We start from the raw sequence: 22,568 nt of genomic DNA on the forward strand, positions 1-22,568 counted from the left end.
GGAGGATTGGCAGCTTCACCTCACCTACCGTTCTCTGTACGCTGGCTCACATTAAGCTGTGGAATATGAGCGGGAGCCAAGATCACCGGATACAACATGTTCTTCAGCTTCATTTCGATACCTGCACCAAGCAGAGGGACAGTAAAACGTTTTCCCCTCCATGTTGTCCCCCAGACACGCCACCAATCCTACTCTCAGAGCCTGGCTATTTGGTACCAACTGTTTACCATAGCAACCCCGTCCAACTGGACGTTTGGCTGAGGAGAGTTTATTCCAACCCTCTCCCATCTCTTTGTGATATTTGTGGAAATATTGTTTGTGGGTAGAGGTGGTGGTGGTGGAAGGGGGGGGGGGGGGCGGGGGGTAGAGTGGGGGGGGCTGGGGGAAGTGTTGGAGGGCGGTGGGTGAGGATTACAGGCCAACATAATAGTGGAACACTCGGAAAAATGGGATTAGTGCACAAACAGTTCAGCTACCCAACATTGTCTACTGCCCCCAGCCAAATATAGCGGAACTCAGATGTGAGCCTCAGGGGGCCAGATCGTGCATTGACTGATACAGGTGAAAGCTTCCTCAACAACTATATAATCTTTACACGTGTCACAAGTAGGCTTACATTAACACTGCAATGAAGTTACTGTGAAAAGCCCCTAGTCGCCACATTCCGGCACCTGTTCGGGTACACGGAGGGAGAATTCAGAATGTCCAATTCACCTAATGAATACGTCTTTCTGGACTTGTAGGAGGAAACCGGAGCAGCCGGAGGAAACCCACGCAGACACGGGGAGAACGTGCAGGCTCCGCACAGACAGTGACCCAGTGGGGAATCGAACCTGGGACCCTGGCGCTGTGAAACAACGGTGCTAACCACTGTGCTGCCGTGCCACCCGAATTGACCAACCAGAGCCCTTTCAGCAAACCAGATACTTGGACTAAGGTAAACCGATGCTACTTAGAATTGACAGGCGGAACTGCTTAACTAGTTTTAAGAATATTTGACTTTAGCAATATTTGAATTTAAAAGTTGGATTCTCTAATAGAAATGGGGTTGTGTGTTTTATCTTTTCTGAAGAATGGTTAATGTTGCAATTGACTGTTTCACTGTCTGGGAGGTGGTGGCAGAAGCAGTCAGTGTTGACAGTCTCACCAGGAGGAAACAGCTGGTGATCTGGAGGGGTGGGGATCACTGATGTGTCCTCTGACCTAAGAGGGGTAGAGAACCAGGGAGTGTTCCATAGGCCATGGTGCGGGTGTCCCCTAGTTGGGGTGATATCTGCTGATCCTCTGCAATGGGGCAGTGTTCAGGGGGGCAGGCTCATGTCTGCTGCCCACGCTGGGGAAGAGGGTGTCCCGCCAATCATCACTGGCACGGATCTGAGGCCCCACCTCTGACCCCAACCTCAGGGGGGCAACGTTTCTCTGAGCGACCTTGGTGGCTGCAGCGAGCGTATGGTCAGTGGCGCACTTAAAAACAGCTCCGGTTGCCGGACCCTTTTGCACTAACTCCGGCCCCAGCGGTTAGAACGCTCACTGGGCTGGCAATTGCTTGGAATTCGGGCCAGCAGACTGCCGGCCTGTTAGCGTGTCCTGAATTGCTCCAGAAATAGCGCCCCCCAATGGGCACGCAATTCAGTCCCGGCGTCAACAATTTAGTCTCCCAAATGGAGAATTTCGCCCACTGTCTTTAGGATTTCGCTGACTTAACCTTGAGTTGAAAGTGAACATGGGATGTGTATGCCCCATGACATCTTTAGTGCCTAGAAATCAATCTGTTTCCCCCTTAGATATACTGAGTGATTTGGCCTCCACACACACACTTCTGTGGTCGAGAATTCCACATGTTCACCACTCCCTGAGTGTAGAAACCAGTTCAGATTGTTATCCATTTCCCTTTTGAAAGCCATGATTGAATCTGCCTCCACCACAACCTCAGGCAGTGCATTTCAGATCATATAATAAGAGCAACAGAAGAGTCAGATGCACTCGAAACCATAGAATCCATAGAATTCCTACAGTGCAGAATGAGGCCATTCGGCCCATCCGGTCTGCACCAACCCTCTGAAAGAGCATTCCTACCTAGGCCCATTCCTCCAGCATATCCCCGTAACCCCACCTAATCTGCACATTTTTGGACACGAAGAGGCAATTTAACGTGGCCAATCCACCTAACCTGCACATCTTTGGGCTGTGGGAGGAAACCCACGCAGACACGGGGAGGACGTGCAGACTCCGCACAGTCACCCAAGTCCAGGATTGAACCCGGGTCCTTAACACTGTGAGGCAGCAGTGCTAACCACTGTGTCACCATGTGTTAACTGTGTTTGTCTCTCCACAGATGCTGCCATATCTGCCGAGTTTTTGCAGCATTTTCTGTTTGCATTCCAGAACCTAACCACTCGATGCATAAACAAAAAGCTTTTCCGAATGGTCGCCTCTGCTTTAGCAGTCAGCATAACCTTGATCCGGCTGCAAATGGGAAAGGTTGGTACCTCAGGCCCTTACAAACACACGGCGGACAGTTCATAAACCATAGAATCCCCAGTGGTGAAGGAGACCACTCGGCCCATCAAGTCTGCACTGACCCTCCGAAAGAGCACTCCACCCAGGTCCCCATCCCTTGACATCTAAGAGGCAATTTAGAATGACCAATCCATCTAACCTGCACACCTTTGGACTGTGGGAAGGAACCGGAGCACCCGGAGGAAACCCACGCAGACACGGGGCGGAAGTGCAGACTCCGCACAGTCACCCAAGCCGCGAATTGAACCCGGGTAACTGGCGCTGTGAGGCAGCAGAGCTGACCACTGTGCCACCGTACCGCCCCACATGCCGTGCTGCACATGAAACATTCAATACAGCCCCACAGCCTGACCCTGTCTCATTACACTGGTGGAGGGAGGGAGGGAGGCATGGAGCGAGGGAAGGACAGAGGGTGGGAGGGAGGGGGGACTCTGGGATGCTGGGCCTTTGTTAGTCTGCAGTTTGCAACTTACCCACTTCCGTGTTGCCAACCACAAGCTTGGCTTCAGGGTACCTGCCCTTTAAGGTCAACAGTTCTTTCAAAGTTGTTGGCTGGATCCAGGTGACGCGCTCCCCTTTAAAGAACAGTGTTTGCTGAGGTGATTCACGAAGTAACTGCAAACCAAATGGAGAAAGGCTGAGCTGTTAAAGATGATCGATGTTCCTCACTGGGAGTTTGCGAGTTGAGTGCGCCCGATGCTCCCTGACATTTAGGCCCAAGGTGCCCACGTTTCATTATTGGGGGATGGTGAGAGAAGGTATTTAGCACTGCAGGCCAGAGAGGACACAGCTGTGCTTCTGGAGAACAGCAAGATCCCAGATACCCCAAGCATACGAAAGGTGTGGCTTCGAGGAGAGATGGGATAGGTTGGGGTTATTTTCCTTGGCACAAAGAAGGCTGAGGGATGACTTAATTGAGGTGTGCACAATTATGAGGGGAGGAGATAGAGTGGACAGGATAAAATTGTTTCCCTTGGTGGAGAGTTCTAGAAGCAGGGGACATAGATTCAAGGTAAGAGGCAGGTGCAGAGGGGACAGGAGGAAGAACGTTTTTACGCAGACGGTAGTGGGAGTCTGGAATTCGCAGCCCGACTTGGTGGTGGAGGCAGAGACCCTAAACTCGTTTTCAAAGTACCTTGTTCTGCACCTTAAGTGCTGTAAGATACAGGGCTGTGGGCTGGGTGCAGGAAGGTGGGATTAGAAATGGCACTTGGGTGTCCTCGGGTTGGCATGGACAAGGTGGGCCGAATGGCCTCCTCCTGTGCTGTATTTTTTCTCTGATTCCAAGTATTGATCCCAATGGGAATGTCCCAGAATCCTCGGGTCTTCGGTGTGTATCGAAGCAAATTCCAGTGGCTTATTCATTTTTTTGGCGGGGTTCCCTTTGCTTTGGTTTGTTTGGGGTGCAGAGGGAGGAATGCAGACTCGATGGGCTGAAGGTCCTCTTCTGCACTATAATACTATTCTGTAAATGTAGGGTGAGAGGCCAGGTGTGTCCTCCTCCTACCTCATCACACATCCTGCACGAGGTCTGTGTTTACCCTAGGCATTAGCCCTGGGAAGACGTGCGAAAAAGCAGGGCCTGGCCGTAGCAAATTGGCAGGCTGCTTTTGTCGTTTCCATTGAAAGAAAATCGACAGGCTGCCGAATGAGCTGCTGATTCACCAGGCCAGAGTTTACAGGCCACCGGGCGGCATGCGAGGTAGTGATGCAGGAGTTGGGACCACTAAAATATTGGGTTAGGAGGGTTCCCCCGACACATTCGGCAATCCGGCCATTTTACCGGCAGTAGGAGGGGCGGTCAGTGGCGTAGTTTCCCGGCTACCCAATGGCCCTAGGATGGATCTCCTGGGCACAAGGTCGGCCCAGAATGCTTGGACCTACCTGGTACCTGCATGAGAACAAATTTCGGATCTCTTTGTTCTTGTTATTTTCGGTCTTATCTGTGATTGTCCTGGATCTGGACCTACATACAATATCTGGAAGTGATACTGTTGCAAACTCCTATCCTCCATTGAACATTATGCTATCTATTTATCCGTATGAGGTTTCAAATGGAACTGATTCTCTCTGCGCCCTTTCTCATGTAATGCTACGTCACTGATGACGTTGACTATATTTTCACATATTTAACATTAACCCTTTATACCACATCTGCCATCCAAGCAAGTCTCTGACTCTAATAAATATTATTTACATTATCCTACATCTCCCCCCGAAATCTCAGAATTCTCTAGTTCACAGAGATAAATGTTGTGGGGTGGGGGTTTAACCATTTCTCTCGAAGGTTGTTTTGGATTCAGGTTCTCCACGTTCCCTCTGGAACTCTGTGGAGTAAAACCGCAGAGACTATTGGCTCTCTGTTAAAGTTGTCTTCCTAAACGTATGGGTAGTTGGTCCATTCCATTGATGGCCTACTTCTTGTTGCCATGGGTACTTCTGTCTCTTTTCACTATCCCTTCGGCAGCCTCAGCTATATAAGATCTCACACTTCCTATTTCTTCCCTTTCCTATTGTGCTCTCTATTCCAGACTGGTTCACATGGCCGGAGTTTCTGGTAACTCCTCCATTCTATGGTGAATGTTGTAATTCTTTGTCTGATTTGCATGACAATCATCCTCCTGCCTGCAACAGTAGTGGACTCGCCAACATTAAGGGCATTTAAATGGTCATTGGATAAACATATGGATGATAATGAAATAGCGCAGATGGGCTTTAGATTGGTTTCACAAGTCGGCGCAACATCGAGGGCTGAAGGGCCTGTACTGCGCTGTAATAGTCATACAATTTACAGTGCAGAAGGAGGCCATTTGGCCCATCGAGTCTGCACCGGCTCTTGGAAAGAGCACCCTACCCAAGGTCAACACCTCCACCCTATCCCATAACCCAGTAACCCCACCCAACACTAAGGGCAATTTTGGACACTCAGGGCAATTTATCATGGCCAATCCACCTAACCTGCACATCTTTGGACTGTGGGAGGAAACCGGAGCACCCGGAGGAAACCCACGCACACACGAGGAGGATGTGCAGACTCCGCACAGACAGTGACCCAAGCCGGAATCGAACCTGGGACCCTGGAGCTGTGAAGCAATTGTGCTATCCACAATGCTATCGTGCTGCCCTTATTCTATGTTCTATGTTCTATATTCTCCCTTACTCTTGTGATGTCAGAGATTTTTAGATATGGCATGCGGGTATGTGGACGAGCATGGCATTTGAGTGTGTAATCTTCTTCCCATTAGAAATATAGACATAGAAACATAGGAAATAGGAGCAAGAGTAGGCCATTTGGCCCATCGAGCCTGCTCCATCACATAGCTGATCCACTATCTCAACACCATGCTCCTGAGCTCTACCCATGCTTCTTGACGCCTTACTTTCAGCTGAATGCCTCCTAAACCAACCTCCTGGCCTTCATGAATAACCTCAGCCGGTACAGCAATTTAACCCGTGCTGCTGGCCTTGCTCTGCATCACGAACCAGCTGTCTAGTCAAGTGAGCCAAACCTTATGATTTCTGCTTACTCCATAATGGTGTTTTTCTGAAGGCTAAATAAACTTCAGTAACTTCTTCATAGGTTGCCATGTCTTAGTTTATGACCTTTCTGACCATAACATCATCTACACATCTCCCTATGGTGTAGAGTAAGGTACTGACCTCTGCTGCTTCCTAGTCTTTTCAGGTGGTCCAAAGGCTATGCTATACCTGGTAAACCTGCAATGCCAGCCTTGCCACTTCACAGCTTGACGCAGGTCTTCCACATGGTCAAGGCACTCTGCTGAAGGTAGGATTTTCTCCATCTCTTCCTTTATTTTGCTTCTTCTGGAGTACGGTTGAAATAATTTTCCACACTGCCCTTGTCCTGCAGTTGTTTCTCTTGCTGCTCCTACCAGTCATTGGTCTCCTCGCTTGTTGCTTCTTTCGCCATTTTAACCGCTGTCGCCATCTGCTATTGGTCTTATAGTGTTAGCCGTGGATCTGAACTTCCAGACAATGCTGAATGATACTCTTAGAAAATTTTATCTTTTATTGAACATTATGCAAACTATTTATGAGGCAGACTCTGCATGAGGTTCCACAAGGAATATTCCTTTCCATGCTCTGTTACTATGTGATGCTGTGTCGCTATAGACTATGGCCAGAATTTAATGTCGTTGTCCCCCCCGACCCCCCCCAAGCCGGTTCTGAGGTGGGGGGTTGGGGAGTGTAAAATTGCTTGAACGGGATTCTCTCTGGAATCACGCCTTCCCTGATCCAGACAATTCATGGCAGGGCGACAGGGCTTCATCACAACGCATAAGTGGTCACTTAATAGCCACTTCAGGGCTTTTTTCCACCCAGCCTCAATTTGTAGGCTGGTGGATGCCAGTTGGATCAGGACGGCGAAAAGAAAAAGTGAAATTTCTCGATCTTGTGCAGGAGGTGTTGGGGGATGGTGGGGCAGGCAGTGTTGGGGGGAGCAGTGAAGCGGGTGGGAGTACCTCAGTCTGAAGGGCCCTTCAGATTTGGGACACACTCCCTCATGGACTTGGGAACTCCGGCCCTCCCCACACTCCCAACCCCCGATCTACCCCTCAACACCAAAACTGCTCCCCTCCCAAACCTCGCAGGGTATCCGCTATACTCCAGCCCCCAGAACCCTTGGCATTTACCAGAAGTGCAGTACTTAGTTTCAGGGACAGCACTGCACTACTTCTTCTGACCACTGCAGCGCTGTACCCTGAGGGGCTGGAGAGCTGTTGGCCAATCTGATTGGCTGTCAACTCTCCAAGGTGGACCTTTTGTCTAAAGGCGGACGGAAGACGCGCCTACTGCTGATCAATGCTCAATTGAGCGCAAAATGCAGCAGGCTTGGCGGAATCTGCAGGGTTTCAATCCCTTCTGACTTTCAGGATGGTGAGCGCCAATCTGAAAATTCAGGCCTATATATTTACATATTTAACATTATACTACAATCTCTCCTGTGAAGGTCCCTGCTCAGCAACATTCACCTCTCTGTGTTAGTAGACCTGACAGCCCTCTGATTGGGCCTAGGGTGTGGTGAGTTATCTCACTGTCCTTAATTGGATGGCAGGCTGGGAAATGGCCTATCAATTGCCCACCTCTGGGAATATTGCCGCTGCAGTCCTGCCATCTGCATGTGGCAGGCTCGGGGCCTACTATAACTTCGCAGCTTAGGACTTCACCCTGTGCCGGTAAATCCTGGTCACGTTTACCCATTTTAATCCCATCTCCTCCATGACAAAGTTATCCTTAAAGCTGCAGCCCAGGTGAGGCCTAACCTGTGATTTATAAAGGTCTGGCCTAACCCAGAGGGCGAGGGATCAATTAAGTGGAAATAGGGCCATTTTAATAGAGTATGTCTGAAGTTGGGCCGGCTGGAACATTGCTCCAAAGAACCAGGTCAAATCAAAATGGTTTCAAAGGGCTCTAGCAACAACACCAGGTTCATAGAATCATAGAATTTACAGTGCAGAAGGAGGTCATTCGGCCCATTGAGTCTGCACCGGCCCTTGGAAAGAGAACCGTACTTAAGCCCACACCTCCAGCCTATCCCCGTAATCCAGTAACCCCACCTGACTATTTTGGACAATTTAGCACGGCCAATCCATCTAATCTGCACATCTTTGGACTGTGGGAAGAAACCGGAGCACCCGGAGGGAACCCATTCAAAAACGAAGAGAACGTGCAGACAGTGACCCAAGCCGGGAATCGAACCTGGGACCCTGGAGCTGTGAAGCAACAGTGCTAACCACTCTGCTACCGTGTTGCCCTTAGTTCATTTGGTATTGCTTCTTTAAAATAGTAACATTTCCCAGGGCGCTTTACAATTTGCATGATTATCATGAATGATTTGACGCAGAGAGCATTAGATGTTCCTAGGGAAAGGTAAACTAAAATGTTGTCAAAGCATTTGGTTTTAAGGAGCATCCTAAAGAGAGTGGCAGAGGGGCTTCGGGAGCAAATTCTCGAGTTTGGGGCAGAAATGGCTGATGGTTTGGTTGGCACTGGCAGATGCTGCGCAGGCCAGTGTTGAGAATAGTTCAGAGATTTCAGAGGATTGTCGGGTTGGAGGAGGATACCGCAGCGGTGGAACACGAGGCCAGAGAGAGATTTGGAAAGAAAGATGAGAATTTTTAAATGAAGCATTTCCTGGACTGGAACCCAACGTTAGTCAGCAAGCACAAGGAGGGAGGGATCAATCTGTGATGACACACTTCAGCAGGAGAGATATGTCCTTCTGATAAGGAGGTTTTGCGTTCACCTGTACTTACCAGGAGTTCTGGGGGAAAGATGGGCTCCTGAGTAGGGTCCAGAGGCTTAAACTCTGATGGCTCAAAGAGTCTGGGTGATAGCTGGAGTAAAAACAGGGTTTTATTTATTATTTCCAGGTTGACCATAAGGCCATTAGACATAGAAGCAGAAGGAGGCCATTCGGCCGAGCGGGTTTCCTCCGCCAAATCAATAAGATCAAGACTGATCTGATCATTTTCAACTCCACTTTCCCGCCTGATCCCCATAACCTTTGATTCACTTACTGACTGAAAATCTGACTATCTCAGCCTTGAACATACCTAATGACCCAACCCCTACAGCCCTCTGTGTAAAGAACCCTGAAGAAATTCCTCCCCATCACTGTCTTAAATGGGTGAAGTCTTCCTCTCAGATTAAACCCTCTGATCGTAGATTCTCCCAGAAGTGGAAACAACCTCTCAGCACCTATCCTGTCAAGCCCCCTGAGAATTCTATCCATAGATTCTATAGAACCCCTACAGTGCAGAAGGAGGCCATTTGACCCATCATCGAATCTGCACCGACCCTCCGAATGAACACCCTACCTAGGCCCACTCCCTGCCATATCCCTGTAGCCCCGTAACCCCACCTAACCTGCACACCTTTGGACTGTGGGAGGAAACCGGAGCACCCGGAGGAAACCCACACAGACACGGGGAGAAAGTGCAAACTCCACACAGACAGTCACCCAAGGCCGGAAGAGAACCTGGGTACCTGATGCTGTAAGACAGCAGTGCAGTGTTGGCCACTGTGCCACCGTGCCATCCATATCTCAATATGTCTCAATAACGCTGCCTCACATTCCTCTAAACTCCAGTGACTACAGGCCCAACCTACTCAACTTCTCCTCATAAGAAAATCCCTCCATACCCAAAATCAACTGAATGAATTTTCTCTGCACTGCCTCCAATGCCAATATATCTTTCCTCAGATAAGGGGACAGAAACTTTCACAGTACTCCGGGTGTGGTTTAACCACTGCCTTGCTGAGCAAGACTTCCCTATTTTTACGCTCCATTCCCTTTGAAATAAAGGCCAACATCCCATTTGCCTTCCCAATTACGTGCTGAACTTGCATGCTAGCTTTTTGTGATTTATGCACGAGGACCCCCAAGTCCCTCTGAGCTGCAACTTTCTGCTACCTTTCTCCATTTAAATAATATTCAGCTCCTTTATTCTTCCTACCAAAGTGCATAGCTTCACATTTTCCTACATTATATTCCACCTGCCAAGTGTTTGCCCACTCACTTAACCAGAGATTGCATTTTGACCAGTGAACTGATGCCATACTATGAGCAACATTTACCTGGAAATAATTATTCACCGAGTTAAGTGGAAAATGTCTTCTCAACAATAGAGACTGACAATACCTTTATTGTCGGAGGGTGTTTTTGGTTGGGAAAGGGCCAACAGGCAAACTTCATTGCTATAGCATGACATGCAAGTGAGGATGTGATCCATTCCTGACGTAGCTTGAGTCAAGTGGATAAAACGGCGAAGGGGTTTGACAAAATAATTTATTGTGTCGGGTCAGGGGGAAGTGATGAACCTTTAAAGTCATCAGCGTTGACCAGAGGTAACATTATAAGCAGTTGCATGGCGTCATCGTCGATATTGAATAAACAGGCCAAACGCTTGGGCAGGCGTTTAATCAACGACACCACAAAGACAAAGCCATTTTAAGAACCAATCCAGACTTTAATTCACTTGGTGAAGTGGATTATTCATCATCCAATCTCAAATCCACTGGATCAACCCTTACTGGCCAATAAGCAGCCAAAAATCACCAGTAAATATGAGGCGACCTGGACTTGAGCAGCCTAGTTACCAAGCATTGTGGTGGTGGTGGTGGTGTTTCACTCAAGGAGACCAGGTGCTGGAACAACATACACTTTCACATGGGTGCATGGGCGTTGCAGTCTGGAGCTATGAATAGTGATAGAAACCAGACTGGTCGACCAGACTGATTCCTGACATGGCAGGATTAACGTCCGAGGAGAGATTGGGCAATGGAGAACTTCCGGCCTCTGATTGGCCAGCAGCTCTCGGGTCCTAAATCCTGAGGAAAGGCCATTGTTGCCCGATTAATTACTGGATATGTTTCCAACTGTCGGGCGATCGGGTTCACCAACATTAAATTCCACCCACTGTGACCGCCAACCGACCATTGGATATTCACACATACACACACAAAACATGCAGCACACATATACACACAGTAGTACACCCATACACGCAAGGAAAGAAATGCACACTAGCACATGGAGATGTAAAACAACACATGTACAGAAGTAGCAGTAGTAAACTGTTGTTAGGACAATCAGAGAGGTTAACACTTGCTTGACTCACTCCAGTCTGTTCCCGGCAGCAGCCATTTTTGCTCCCACTCTGACCACAGCAGCTTGATGTCTGAAAGGGGAAAAAAATTAAATCGAACATACGTTGAGTTTACAGCAATCCTAGTCCGGTCAACTGCCGGAATAAACGGCCTACTGAGAATGCGTTGAGATAATGATTGAGTTTGCACTCCATTGGGGGGGGGGGGGCAGGGTACCGCTGGGATTTTCCCACTTGTTCATCAGCGTACGAGCCATGGAAACGCATGGAAAATCTGACGCGAGCAGAGGTTAGTTTCCGGGTTAATCTGGGGATACCACAGCCCCTAACTGGCAGGTGGATGGGAGAACACCTGATGTTGTTTAACCTCGTCTCAAGGAACGAGATTTATGCGATGATGCGAGATGACTGCGGAGTTGGTTGGTCTGAGATTCCTCTCTCCACCACTTCAGTGGAAAAGTGATAACTCATTCACTTAAACCAGGATAACATAACAAAATATAGGCCATAATTCTCTGGCCTTTTGGATTCTCATTTCCCGGATGGCAGCTCATCCCGGGTTTCCTGTCGGCGTGGGGTGGATTCAATGGGAAGTCACATTGATAAGCAGCGGGATGAGACGTTCCCGCAGCCAGCGAATGACGCACTGCCGAGAAATACATGGTCGGGAGACCGGGACAACCCCGGTCGTAAGAAGTAGGGTCAAGAGAAGACCATGCCGCCCCTGAAAGCTGCTCCGACATTCACCATGGTCATGACTGACTTTCAGCTTCACCCCCACTTTCCTTGCCCACTCTCCAAATCCGTCAATTCCCTGACAGACCAAAAGTCTGTCTTTCTCAGCCTTAAATATATTCAAAAGAGGCACACCCACGATCCCCTGGGGTCGAGGATTCCACAGTGTAGTAATAATCTTTATTGTCACAAGGAGGCTTACATTAACACTGCAATGAAGTTACTGTGAAATGTGGAAATGGCTGAGGAACTGAACAGGTTTTTTGGGTCAGTCTTCACAGTGGAAGACACAAATAACATGCCAGTGACTGATGGAAATGAGGCTATGACAGGTGAGGACCTTGAGAGGATTGTTATCACCAAGGAGGTAGTGATGGGCAAGCTAATGGGGCTAAAGGTAGACAGGTCTCCTGGACCTGATGGAATGCATCCCAGAGTGCTAAAAGAGATGGCTAGGGAAATTGCAAATGCACTCGTGATAATTTACCAAAATTCACTAGACTCTGGGGTGGTCCCGGCGGATTGGAAATTAGCAAACGTGACACCACTGTTTAAAAAAAGAGGTAGGCAGAAAGCGGGTAATTATAGGCCAGTGAGCTTAACTTCGGTAGTAGGAAAGATGCTGGAATCTATCTTCAAGGAAGAAATAGCGAGGCATCTGGATGGAAATTGTCCCATTGGGCAGACGCAGCATGGGTTCATAAAGGGCAGGTCATGCCTAACTAATTTAGTGGAATTTTTTGAGGACATTAACAGTGCGGTAGATAACGGGGATCCAATGGATGTGGTATATCTGGATTTCCAGAAAGCCTTTGACAAGGTGCCACACAAAAGGTTGCTGCATAAGATAAAGATGCATGGCATTAAGGGGAAAGTAGTAGCATGGATAGAGGATTGGTTAATTAATAGAAAGCAAAGAGTGGGGATTAATAGGTGTTTCTCTGGTTGGCAATCAGTAGCTAGTGGTGTCCCTCAGGGATCAGTGTTGGGCCCACAACTGTTCACAATTTACATAGATGATTTGGAGTTCAGGAGCGAGGGCAATGTGTCCAAGTTTACAGACGACACTAAGATAAGTGGTAAAGCAAAAAGTGCAGAGGATACTGGAAGTCTGCAGAGGGATTTGGATAGGCTAAGTGAATGGGCTAGGGTCTGGCAGATGGAATACAAAGTTGACAAATGTGAGGTTATCCATTTTGGTAGGAATAACAGCAAAAGGGATTATTATTTAAATGATAAAATATTAAAACATGCTGCTGTGCAGAGAGACCTGGGTGTGCTAGTGCATGAGTCGCAAAAAGTTGTTTTACAGGTGCAACAGGTGATTAAGAAGGCAAATGGAATTTTGTCCTTCATTGCTAGAGGGATGGAGTTTAAGACTAGGGAGGTTCTGCTGCAATTGTATAAGGTGTTAGTGAGGCCACACCTGGAGTATTGTGTTCAGTTTTGGTCTCCTTACTTGAGAAAGGACGTACTGGCACTGGAGGGTGTGCAGAGGAGATTCACTAGTTTAATCCCAGAGCTGAAGGGGTTGGATTACGAGGAGAGGTTGAGTAGACTGGGACTGTACTCGTTGGAATTTAGAAGGATGAGGGGGGATCTTATAGAAACATATAAGATTATGAAGGGAATAGACAGAATAGATGCGGACAGGTTGTTTCCACTGGCGGGTGAAAGCAGAACTAGGGGGCATAGCCTCATAATAAGGGGAAGTAGATTTAGGACTGAGTTTAGGAGAAATTTCTTCACCCAAAGGGTTGTGAATCTATGGAATTCCTTGCCCAGTGAAGCAGTAGAGGCGCCTTCATTAAATGTTTTAAGATAAAGATAGATAGATAGTTTTTTGAAGAATAAAGGGATTAAGGGTTATGGTGTTCGGGCCGGAAAGTGGAGCTGAGTCCACAAAAGATCAGCCATGATCTCATTGAATGGTGGAGCAGGCTCGAGGGGCCAGATGGCCTACTCCTGCTCCTAGTTCTTATGTTCTTATTCCGGCTCCTGTTTGGGTCACAGAGGGAGAATTCAGAATGTCCAATTCACCGAACAGCACATCTTTCGAGGCTTGTGGGAGGAAACCGGAGCACCCAGAGGAAACCCACGCAGACAGGGGGAGAACGTGCAGACTACACGCAGACAGTGACCCAAGCCGGGAATCGAACCTGGGACCCTGGAGCTGTGAAGTAACAGTGCTAACCACTGTGCTACCGTGCCACCCTATGGAAAACTCTGCAGCTTCCTCTTTATCTACCATTCTAGTTACATCCCCCAAAAACTTGTCAAACAGGATTTCCCTTTCATAAAACCATATTGATTTCTTCTAATCATTTTATGCTTTTCTAAGTGTCTTGTGCAGACTTCCTTTTAAAAAAATTAAAGTATGCAATTTTGTTTTCCAATTAAGGGGCAATTTTGCGTGGCCAATCCATCTACCCTGCATATCTTTGAGTTGTGGTGTTGAGACACATGCAAACACGGGGAGAATGTGCAAACTCCACATGGATAGTGACCTGGGTCCTCAGCGCCGTGCGGCAGCAGTGCTAACCACTGTGCCACCCTGCCCGGGCAGACTTTCTTAATAATAGATTCCAGCACTTTTCCAATGACTTAGCAAAGTGTGTTCCCTCTCCCCCTCTTCTTGAATAGCAGTGTTACATTTGCTGCCTGGGTTATTTCCCGTATCTAGGACATTTTTGGATATCAGCCAACATACATAGAACATAGAACAATACAGCGCAGTACAGGCCCTTCGGCCCACGATGTTGCACCGAAACAAAAGCCATCTAACCTACACTATGCCATTATCATCCATATGTTTATCCAATAAACTTTTAAATGCCCTCAATGTTGGCGAGTTCACTACTGTAGCAGGTAGGGCATTCCACGGCCTCACTACTCTTTGCGTAAAGAACCTACCTCTGACCTCTGTCCTATATCTATTACCCCTCAGTTTAAAGTTATGTCCCCTCGTGCCAGCCATATCTATCCGCGGGAGAAGGCTCTCACTGTCCACCCTATCCAACCCCCTGATCATTTTGTATGCCTCTATTAAGTCTCCTCTTAACCTTCTTCTCTCCAACGAAAACAACCTCAAGTCCGTCAGCCTTTCCTCATAAGATTTTCCCTCCATACCAGGCAACATCCTGGTAAATCTCCTCTGCACCCGCTCCAAAGCCTCCACGTCCTTCCTATAATGCGGTGACCAGAACTGTACGCAATACTCCAAATGCGGCCGGACCAGAGTTCTGTACAGCTGCAACATGACCTCCCGACTCCGGAACTCAATCCCTCTACCAATAAAGGCCAACACTCCATAGGCCTTCTTCACAACCCTATCAACCTGGGTGGCAACTTTCAGGGATCTATGTACATGGACACCTAGATCCCTCTGCTCATCCACACTTTCAAGAACTTTACCATTAGCCAAATATTCCGCATTCCTGTTATTCCTTCCAAAGTGAATCACCTCACACTTCTCTACATTAAACTCCATTTGCCACCTCTCAGCCCAGCTCTGCAGCTTATCTATATCCCTCTGTAACCTGCTACATCCTTCCACACTATCGACAACACCACCGACTTTAGTATCGTCTGCAAATTTACTCACCCACCCTTCTGCGCCTTCCTCTAGGTCATTGATAAAAATGACAAACAGCAACGGCCCCAGAACAGATCCTTGTGGTACTCCACTTGTGACTGTACTCCATTCTGAATATTTCCCATCAACCACCACCCTCTGTCTTCTTTCAGCTAGCCAATTTCTGATCCACATCTCTAAATCACCCTCAATCCCCAGCCTCCGTATTTTTTGCAATAGCCTACCGTGGGGAACCTTATCAAACGCTTTGCTGAAATCCATATACACCACATCAACTGCTCTACCCTCGTCTACCTGTTCAGTCACCTTCTCAAAGAACTCAATAAGGTTTGTGAGGCATGACCTACCCTTCACAAAGCCATGCTGACTATCCCTGATCATATTATTCCTATCTAGATGATTATAAATCTTGTCCCTTATAATCCCCTCCAAGACTTTACCCACTACAGACGTGAGGCTCACCGGTCTATAGTTGCCGGGGTTGTCTCTGCTCCCCTTTTTGAACAAAGGGACCACATTTGCTGTCCTCCAGTCCTCTGGCACTATTCCTATAGCCAATGATGACATAAAAATCAAAGCCAAAGGTCCAGCAATCTCTTCCCTGGCCTCCCATAGAATCCTAGGATAATCCCATCAGGTCCCGGGGACTTATCTATTTTCAGCCTGTCCAGAATTGCCAACACCTCTTCCCTACGTACCTCAATGCCATCTATTCTATTAGCCTGGGGCTCAGCATTCTCCTCCACAACATTATCTTTTTCCTGAGTGAATACTGACGAAAAATATTCATTTAGTATCTCGCCTATCTCTTCAGACTCCACACACAATTTCCCATCCGATAGGCCGAAGGGCCTCTTCTCTACTGTATGACTCTCTGACTATGGCTCTATGACACATTCACTACCTCTGCAGCGGTTTCCTTTAGAAACTAGGATAGAGTTCCTGGAGATTTGTTGGATTCTAGTCCTTTGTGTTTCTCCACTCCTGTAGCATGTAAATTTGAATTGGTTGATTTGATATGTTCAAGATTTGGTGGAGTTGTGCAAAATCACGAGGGAGTTGGACTGAATAGATAGGGAGAAACTTTCCCCGTTCGTAAAAGGATCGAGAACGAAAGGTCAAAGGTTTAAAGTGATTCACGAAAGAAGCGAATGCAATATGAGAAAAAACGTTTTCACACAGCAAGTGGTTCGGGTCTGGAATGCACTGCCTCGAATGTGGTGGAGACAGGTTGGAGCTAGGCATCCAAGAGGACATTAGATGATTACTTGAATGGAAGCAATGTGCAGGCATACAGGAAAAGGCATGAGAATGGCACTGAGCCATAATGCTCATTTGGAGAGTCAGTACAGATACGATAGGCCAAATAGCCTTCTTCTGCACCCTAACAATTCTGTGATTTCCTCATATCTTTTAGACACTAAGTTACCCTCACTTTCTGGTACGAAACTTGTGCCTTCTACTGCAAAGACAGGTACAAACTATTTTCCTGATGTTCTGCCATTTCTTCATTTCCAATTATAATTGCTCCTGTCTCTAGGAAACAAATATTTGCTTCAGCTGCTCTCTTCCATTTACAAACATTCTTACAATCTGTTTTACATTCTTGTCTAGCTCATACTCCATTTTTCTCTGTCAACGTTTTGGTGGCCCTTTGCTGATCTAAACTCTCCCATTCCCATTCCTCAAAGTAAGCTGCACGGTAGCACAGTGGTTAGCACTGTTGCTTCACAGCGCCAGTGTCCCAGGTTCGATTCCTGACTTGTGTCACTGTCTGTGCGGAGTCTGCACGTTCTCCCTGTGTCTGCGTGGGTTTCCTCCAGCTGCTCCGTTTTCCTCCCACAGATCCCGAAAGACGTGCTTGTTAGGTAATTTGGACATTCTGAAATCTCCCTCTGTTCACTCGAACAGGCGCTGGATTGTGGCGACTAGGGGCTTTTCACAGTAACTTCATTGCAGTGTTAATGTAAGCCTATTGTGACAATAAAAATTATTAAATAAAGATTATTACTAACTCACAACTATTCCTCTGGCTTTGTTTAAGTTTAAGATCCTTGTTTATGATTGGACTATGTCATTTTCAAACTTAATATGCAGTTCATTTGTATTTTGATCATTATTTCTCAATAGATTATTTTTGTTTGCAATTACTAATTAACCCTGCCTTATTGCACAGTATTAGATCAAAAATAGCTTTATCCCTGATTAGTTCCTCAATATAATAGCCCGAGAAGTAAACATGCAAGTATACTACTAACTCATCTTCCTACCTTTGCCATTTTAATTGAAGATGAAGATCAAGGAACCTACAACTATTACATTGACTTTGTGAAATGCTCCAATAATTTCTTGTTTAGTGCTCTGTATACTGGTATAACTACTGTTTGCGGGGCCAATAAACAGTTCCCAGCAGTGACCCTTGATGACTCGGTTCCACCCATACTAATTCTACTTCCTGATTTTCTGAGCCAAGGTCCTTTCTCACTAATGTCTTTATTTTGTCCCTTATTAACATAACCGTTCACCGGAACCCTTCATCCCTGGTGTGAGTTTAAAGCCATTTTCCCTATTCTGATGGTATTTGCTGGTTCAATCCTACATTAGTATTCCCTTCCTGCCACAACCTGGTTACCATTACCCATGTCACTACTGTGCACTGTTACCTTGTCCTTTCTCTTTAACTTTCCGAATCTTTCCTTACGTGACCATTCCCCCTGCACTATTTAATTCTCTGCAGTCCTAGTTATGTTTCTTGCCAAGTCACTGGTTCCAACATGGTTAAAGTGCTGCCCCCACTGCAGTGTAGCTCCTGCATTTCCCAGTCTCTCCCCCTCCGCCCCTCCGTCCCACCACCCCACACACACAGTGCAGCTCCTGTGTTTCCCAGTCTCCGCATCCCCCCCCCCCCACGCACACAGTGCAGCTCCTGCGTTTCCCAGTCTCTCCCCCTCCCCCCCTCCGCCCCCCCACACACAGTGCAGCTCCTGTGTTTCCAAGTCTCCCCCCCCCACACACACACACAGTGCAGCTCCTGTGTTTCCCAGTCTCTCCCCCTCCCCCCTCCGCCCCCCCCATACACACAGTGCAGCTCCTGCGTTTCCCAGTCTCCCCTCCCCCACACACACACACACAGTGCAGCTCCTGTGTTTCCCAGTCTCCCCCTCCCCCCCACACACACAGTGCAGCTCCTGTGTTTCCCAGTCTCCGCCCCCACACACACACACACAGTGCAGCTCCTGCGTTTCCCAGTCTCCCCTCCCCTCACACACACACACACAGTGCAGCTCCTGTGTTTCGCAGTCTCCCCCCCCACACACAGTGCAGCTCCTGTGTTTCGCAGTCTCCCCCCCCCACACACACAGTGCAGCTCCTGTGTTTCCCAGTCTCCCCCCTCCCCCTCCGCCCCCCACACACACACTGCAGCTCCTGCGTTTCCCAGTCTCCCCCCGCCACACACAGTGCAGCACCTGTGTTTCCCAGTCTCCCCTCCCTCCACACACACACACATACAATGCAGCTCCTGCGTTTCCCAGTCTCCCCCCACCCCACACACACACACACACACACACAGTGCAGCTCCTGCGTTTCCCAGTCTCCCGCCCCCCACACACACACACAGTGCAGCTCCTGCGTTTCCCAGTCTCCCCCCCCCCACACACAGTGCAGCTCCTGTGTTTCCCAGTCTCTCCCCCTCCCCCACTCCGCCCCCCACACACACACAGTGCAGCCTTTGCGTTTCCCAGTCTCCCCCACACACACAGAGCAGGTCCTGCGTTTCCCAGTCTCCCCCCCCCCCCACACACACACAGTGCAGCTCCTGTGTTTCCCAGTCTCCCCCCCCCCCCACACACACACAGTGCAGCTCCTGCGTTTCCCAGTCTCCCCCCTCCCACACACAGTGCAGCTCCTGTGTTTCCCAGTCTCCCCCCCACCCCCCACCCCCCACACACACACAGTGCAGCTCCTGTGTTTCCCAGTCTCCCCCTCCCCCCCCACACACACACACAGTGCAGCTCCTGCGTTTCCCAGTCACCCCCCCCCCACACACACACACACACACACACAGTGCAGCTCCTGTGTTTCCCAGTCTCTCCCCCTCCCCCCCACACGCACACACAGTGCAGCTCCTGCGTTTCCCAGTCACCCCCCCCCCACACACACACACACATTGCAGCTCCTGTGTTTCCCAGTCTCCCCCCCCACATACACACACAGTGCAGCTCCTGCGTTTCCCAGTCTCCCCTCCTCTCACACACACACACACTGTGCAGCTCCTGCGATTCCCAGTCCCCCCCCCCCCCCCACACACAGTGCAGCTCCTGTGTTTCCCAGTCTCCCCGCCCCCACACACACACACAGTGCAGCTCCTGTGTTTCGCAGTCTCCCTCCCCACACACACAGTGCAGCTCCTGTGTTTCCCAGTCACCCCCCCTCCGCCCCCCACACACACACTGCAGCTCCTGCGTTTCCCAGTCTCCCCCCCCACTCACAGTGCAGCACCTGCGTTTCCCAGTCTCCCCTCCCCCCACACACACACACATACAGTGCAGCTCCTGCGTTTCCCAGTCTCCCCCCACCCCCCCCCCCACACACACACAGTGCAGCTCCTGCGTTTCCCAGTCTCCCGCCCCCCCCACACACACACACACAGTGCAGCTCCTGCGTTTCCTAGTCTCCTGCCACCCCCACACACACACACACACAGTGCAGCTCCAGCGTTTCCCAGTCTCCCCCCCCCCCACACACAGTGCAACTCCTGTGTTTCCCAGTCTCTCCCCCTCCCCCACTCCGCCCCCCACACACACACAGTGCAGCCTTTGCGTTTCCCAGTCTCCCCCACACACACAGAGCAGCTCCTGCGTTTCCCAGTCTCCCCCCCCCGCCCCCAACACACACACAGTGCAGCTCCTGCGTTTCCCAGTCTCCCCCTCCCACACACAGTGCAGCTTCTGCATTTCCCAGTCACCACCCCCCACACACAGTGCAGCTCCTGCGTTTCCCAGTCTCCTCCCCCCCCCCACACACAGTGCAGCTCCTGTGTTTCCCAGTTTCTCCCCCCTCCGCTCCCCACACACACACAGTGCAGCTCCTGTGTTTCCCAGTCTCCCCCCCACACACAGTGCAGCTCCTGCGTTTCCCAGTCACCCCCCGCACACACAGTGCAGCTCCTGCGTTTCCCAGTCTCCCGCCCACACACACACACACACACAGTGCAGCTCCTGCGTTTCCCAGTCTCCCCACACACACACAGTGCAGCACCTGCGTTTCCCAGTCTCCCCCTCCCACACACAGTGCAGCTCCTGTGTTTCCCAGTCTCGCCCCCCCCACACACACACAGTGCAGCTCCAGCGTTTCCCAGTCTCCCCCCCACACACACACACAGTGCAGCTCCTGCGTTTCCCAGTCTCCCCCTCCCACACACAGTGCAGCTCCTGCGTTTCCCAGTCTCCCCCCCCCCCACACACAGTGCAGCTCCTGTGTATCCCGGTCTCCCCCCACCCCCACACTCACACACACACACAGTGCAGCTCCTGCGTTTCCCAGTCTCCCCCACACACATACACAGTGCAGCTCCTGTGTTTCCTGGTCTCCCCCCCACACACACACAGTGCAGCTCCTGTGTTTCCCGGACTCCCCCCCCCCACACACACACACACACAGTGCAGCTCCTGTGTTTCCCAGTCTCCCCCCACCCCCCAGACACACACACACACACAGTGCAGCTCCTGTGTTTCCCAGTCTCCCCCCCCACACACATTGCAGCTCCTGTGTTTCCCAGTCTCCCCCCACCGCCCCCCCACACACACACACAGTGCAGCTCCTGTGTTTCCCAGTCTCCCCCCCCACACACACACACACACAGTGCAGCTCCTGTGTTTCCCAGTCTCCCCCCCCACACACACACACACACACACAGTGCAGCTCTGTGTTTCCCAGTCTCCTCCCCCCCTCCGCCCCCCACACACACACAGTGCAGTTCCTGTGTTTCCCAGTCTTCCCCCCCACACACAGTGCAGCTCCTGTGTTTCCCAGTCTCCTCCCCCCTCCGCTCCCCACACACACAGTGCAGCTCCTGTGTTTCCCAGTCTCCTCCCCCCTCCGCCCCCCACACACACACAGTGCAGCTCCTGCGTTTCCCAAGTCTCCCCCCCCACACACACACACACAGTGCAGCTCCGGCGTTTCCCAGTCTCCCACCCCACACACACACACAGTGCAACTCCTGTGTTTCCCAGTCTCCCCCCCCGCACACACACACACAGTGCAGCTCCTGCGTTTCCCAGTCTCCTCCCCCCCCCACACACAGTGCAGCTCCTGTGTTTCCCAGTTTCTCCCCCCTCCGCTCCCCACACACACACAGTGCAGCTCCTGTGTTTCCCAGTCTCCTCCCCCCCTCCGCCCCCCACACACACAGTGCAGCTCCTGTGTTTCCCAGTCTCCTCCCCCCTCCGCCCCCCCCCACACACACACAGTGTAGCTCCTGCGTTTCCCAGTCTCCCCCCCCACACACACACACAGTGCAGCTCCTGTGTTCCCCAGTCTCCCCCCCCCACACACAGTGCAGCTCCTGTGTTTAACAGTCTCCCCCCCCCACACACACACACAGTGCAGCTCCTGCGTTTCCCAGTCTCCCCCCCCACACACACACACAGTGCAGCTCCTGCGTTTCCCAGTCTCCCCCTCCCACACACAGTGCAGCTCCTGCGTTTCCCAGTCTCCCCCCCCCCCCACACACAGTGCAGCTCCTGTGTATCCCGGTCTCCCCCCACCCCCACACTCACACACACACACAGTGCAGCTCCTGCGTTTCCCAGTCTCCCCCACACACATACACAGTGCAGCTCCTGTGTTTCCTGGTCTCCCCCCCACACACACACAGTGCAGCTCCTGTGTTTCCCGGACTCCCCCCCCCCCCACACACACACACACAGTGCAGCTCCTGTGTTTCCCAGTCTCCCCCCACCCCCCAGACACACACACACACACAGTGCAGCTCCTGTGTTTCCCAGTCTCCCCCCCCACACACATTGCAGCTCCTGTGTTTCCCAGTCTCCCCCCACCGCCCCCCCACACACACACACAGT

General features: G+C 50.3%; 1 protein-coding gene across 6 annotated transcripts in view; it reads right to left on the reverse strand.

Annotated features, from left to right (window-relative positions):
• xdh (xanthine dehydrogenase) overlaps positions 1-22,568 on the reverse strand; it is a 196,816-nt gene that overhangs the window by 93,192 nt on the left and 81,056 nt on the right. For all 6 annotated transcript variants that reach the window (XM_072500199.1, XM_072500197.1, XM_072500200.1 and 3 more), the window contains exons 8-11: positions 11,166-11,225; positions 8,799-8,879; positions 2,994-3,135; positions 29-121 (exon numbers count right to left, since the gene is read on the reverse strand). In XM_072500199.1, coding sequence (XP_072356300.1) covers positions 29-121; positions 2,994-3,135; positions 8,799-8,879; positions 11,166-11,225 — 376 coding nt within the window. The remainder of the gene's footprint in view (positions 1-28; positions 122-2,993; positions 3,136-8,798; positions 8,880-11,165; positions 11,226-22,568) is intronic.

The sequence above is a fragment of the Scyliorhinus torazame genome, chromosome 4 (genome assembly GCF_047496885.1).
Source record: "Scyliorhinus torazame isolate Kashiwa2021f chromosome 4, sScyTor2.1, whole genome shotgun sequence".
Classification (NCBI taxonomy): domain Eukaryota; kingdom Metazoa; phylum Chordata; class Chondrichthyes; order Carcharhiniformes; family Scyliorhinidae; genus Scyliorhinus; species Scyliorhinus torazame.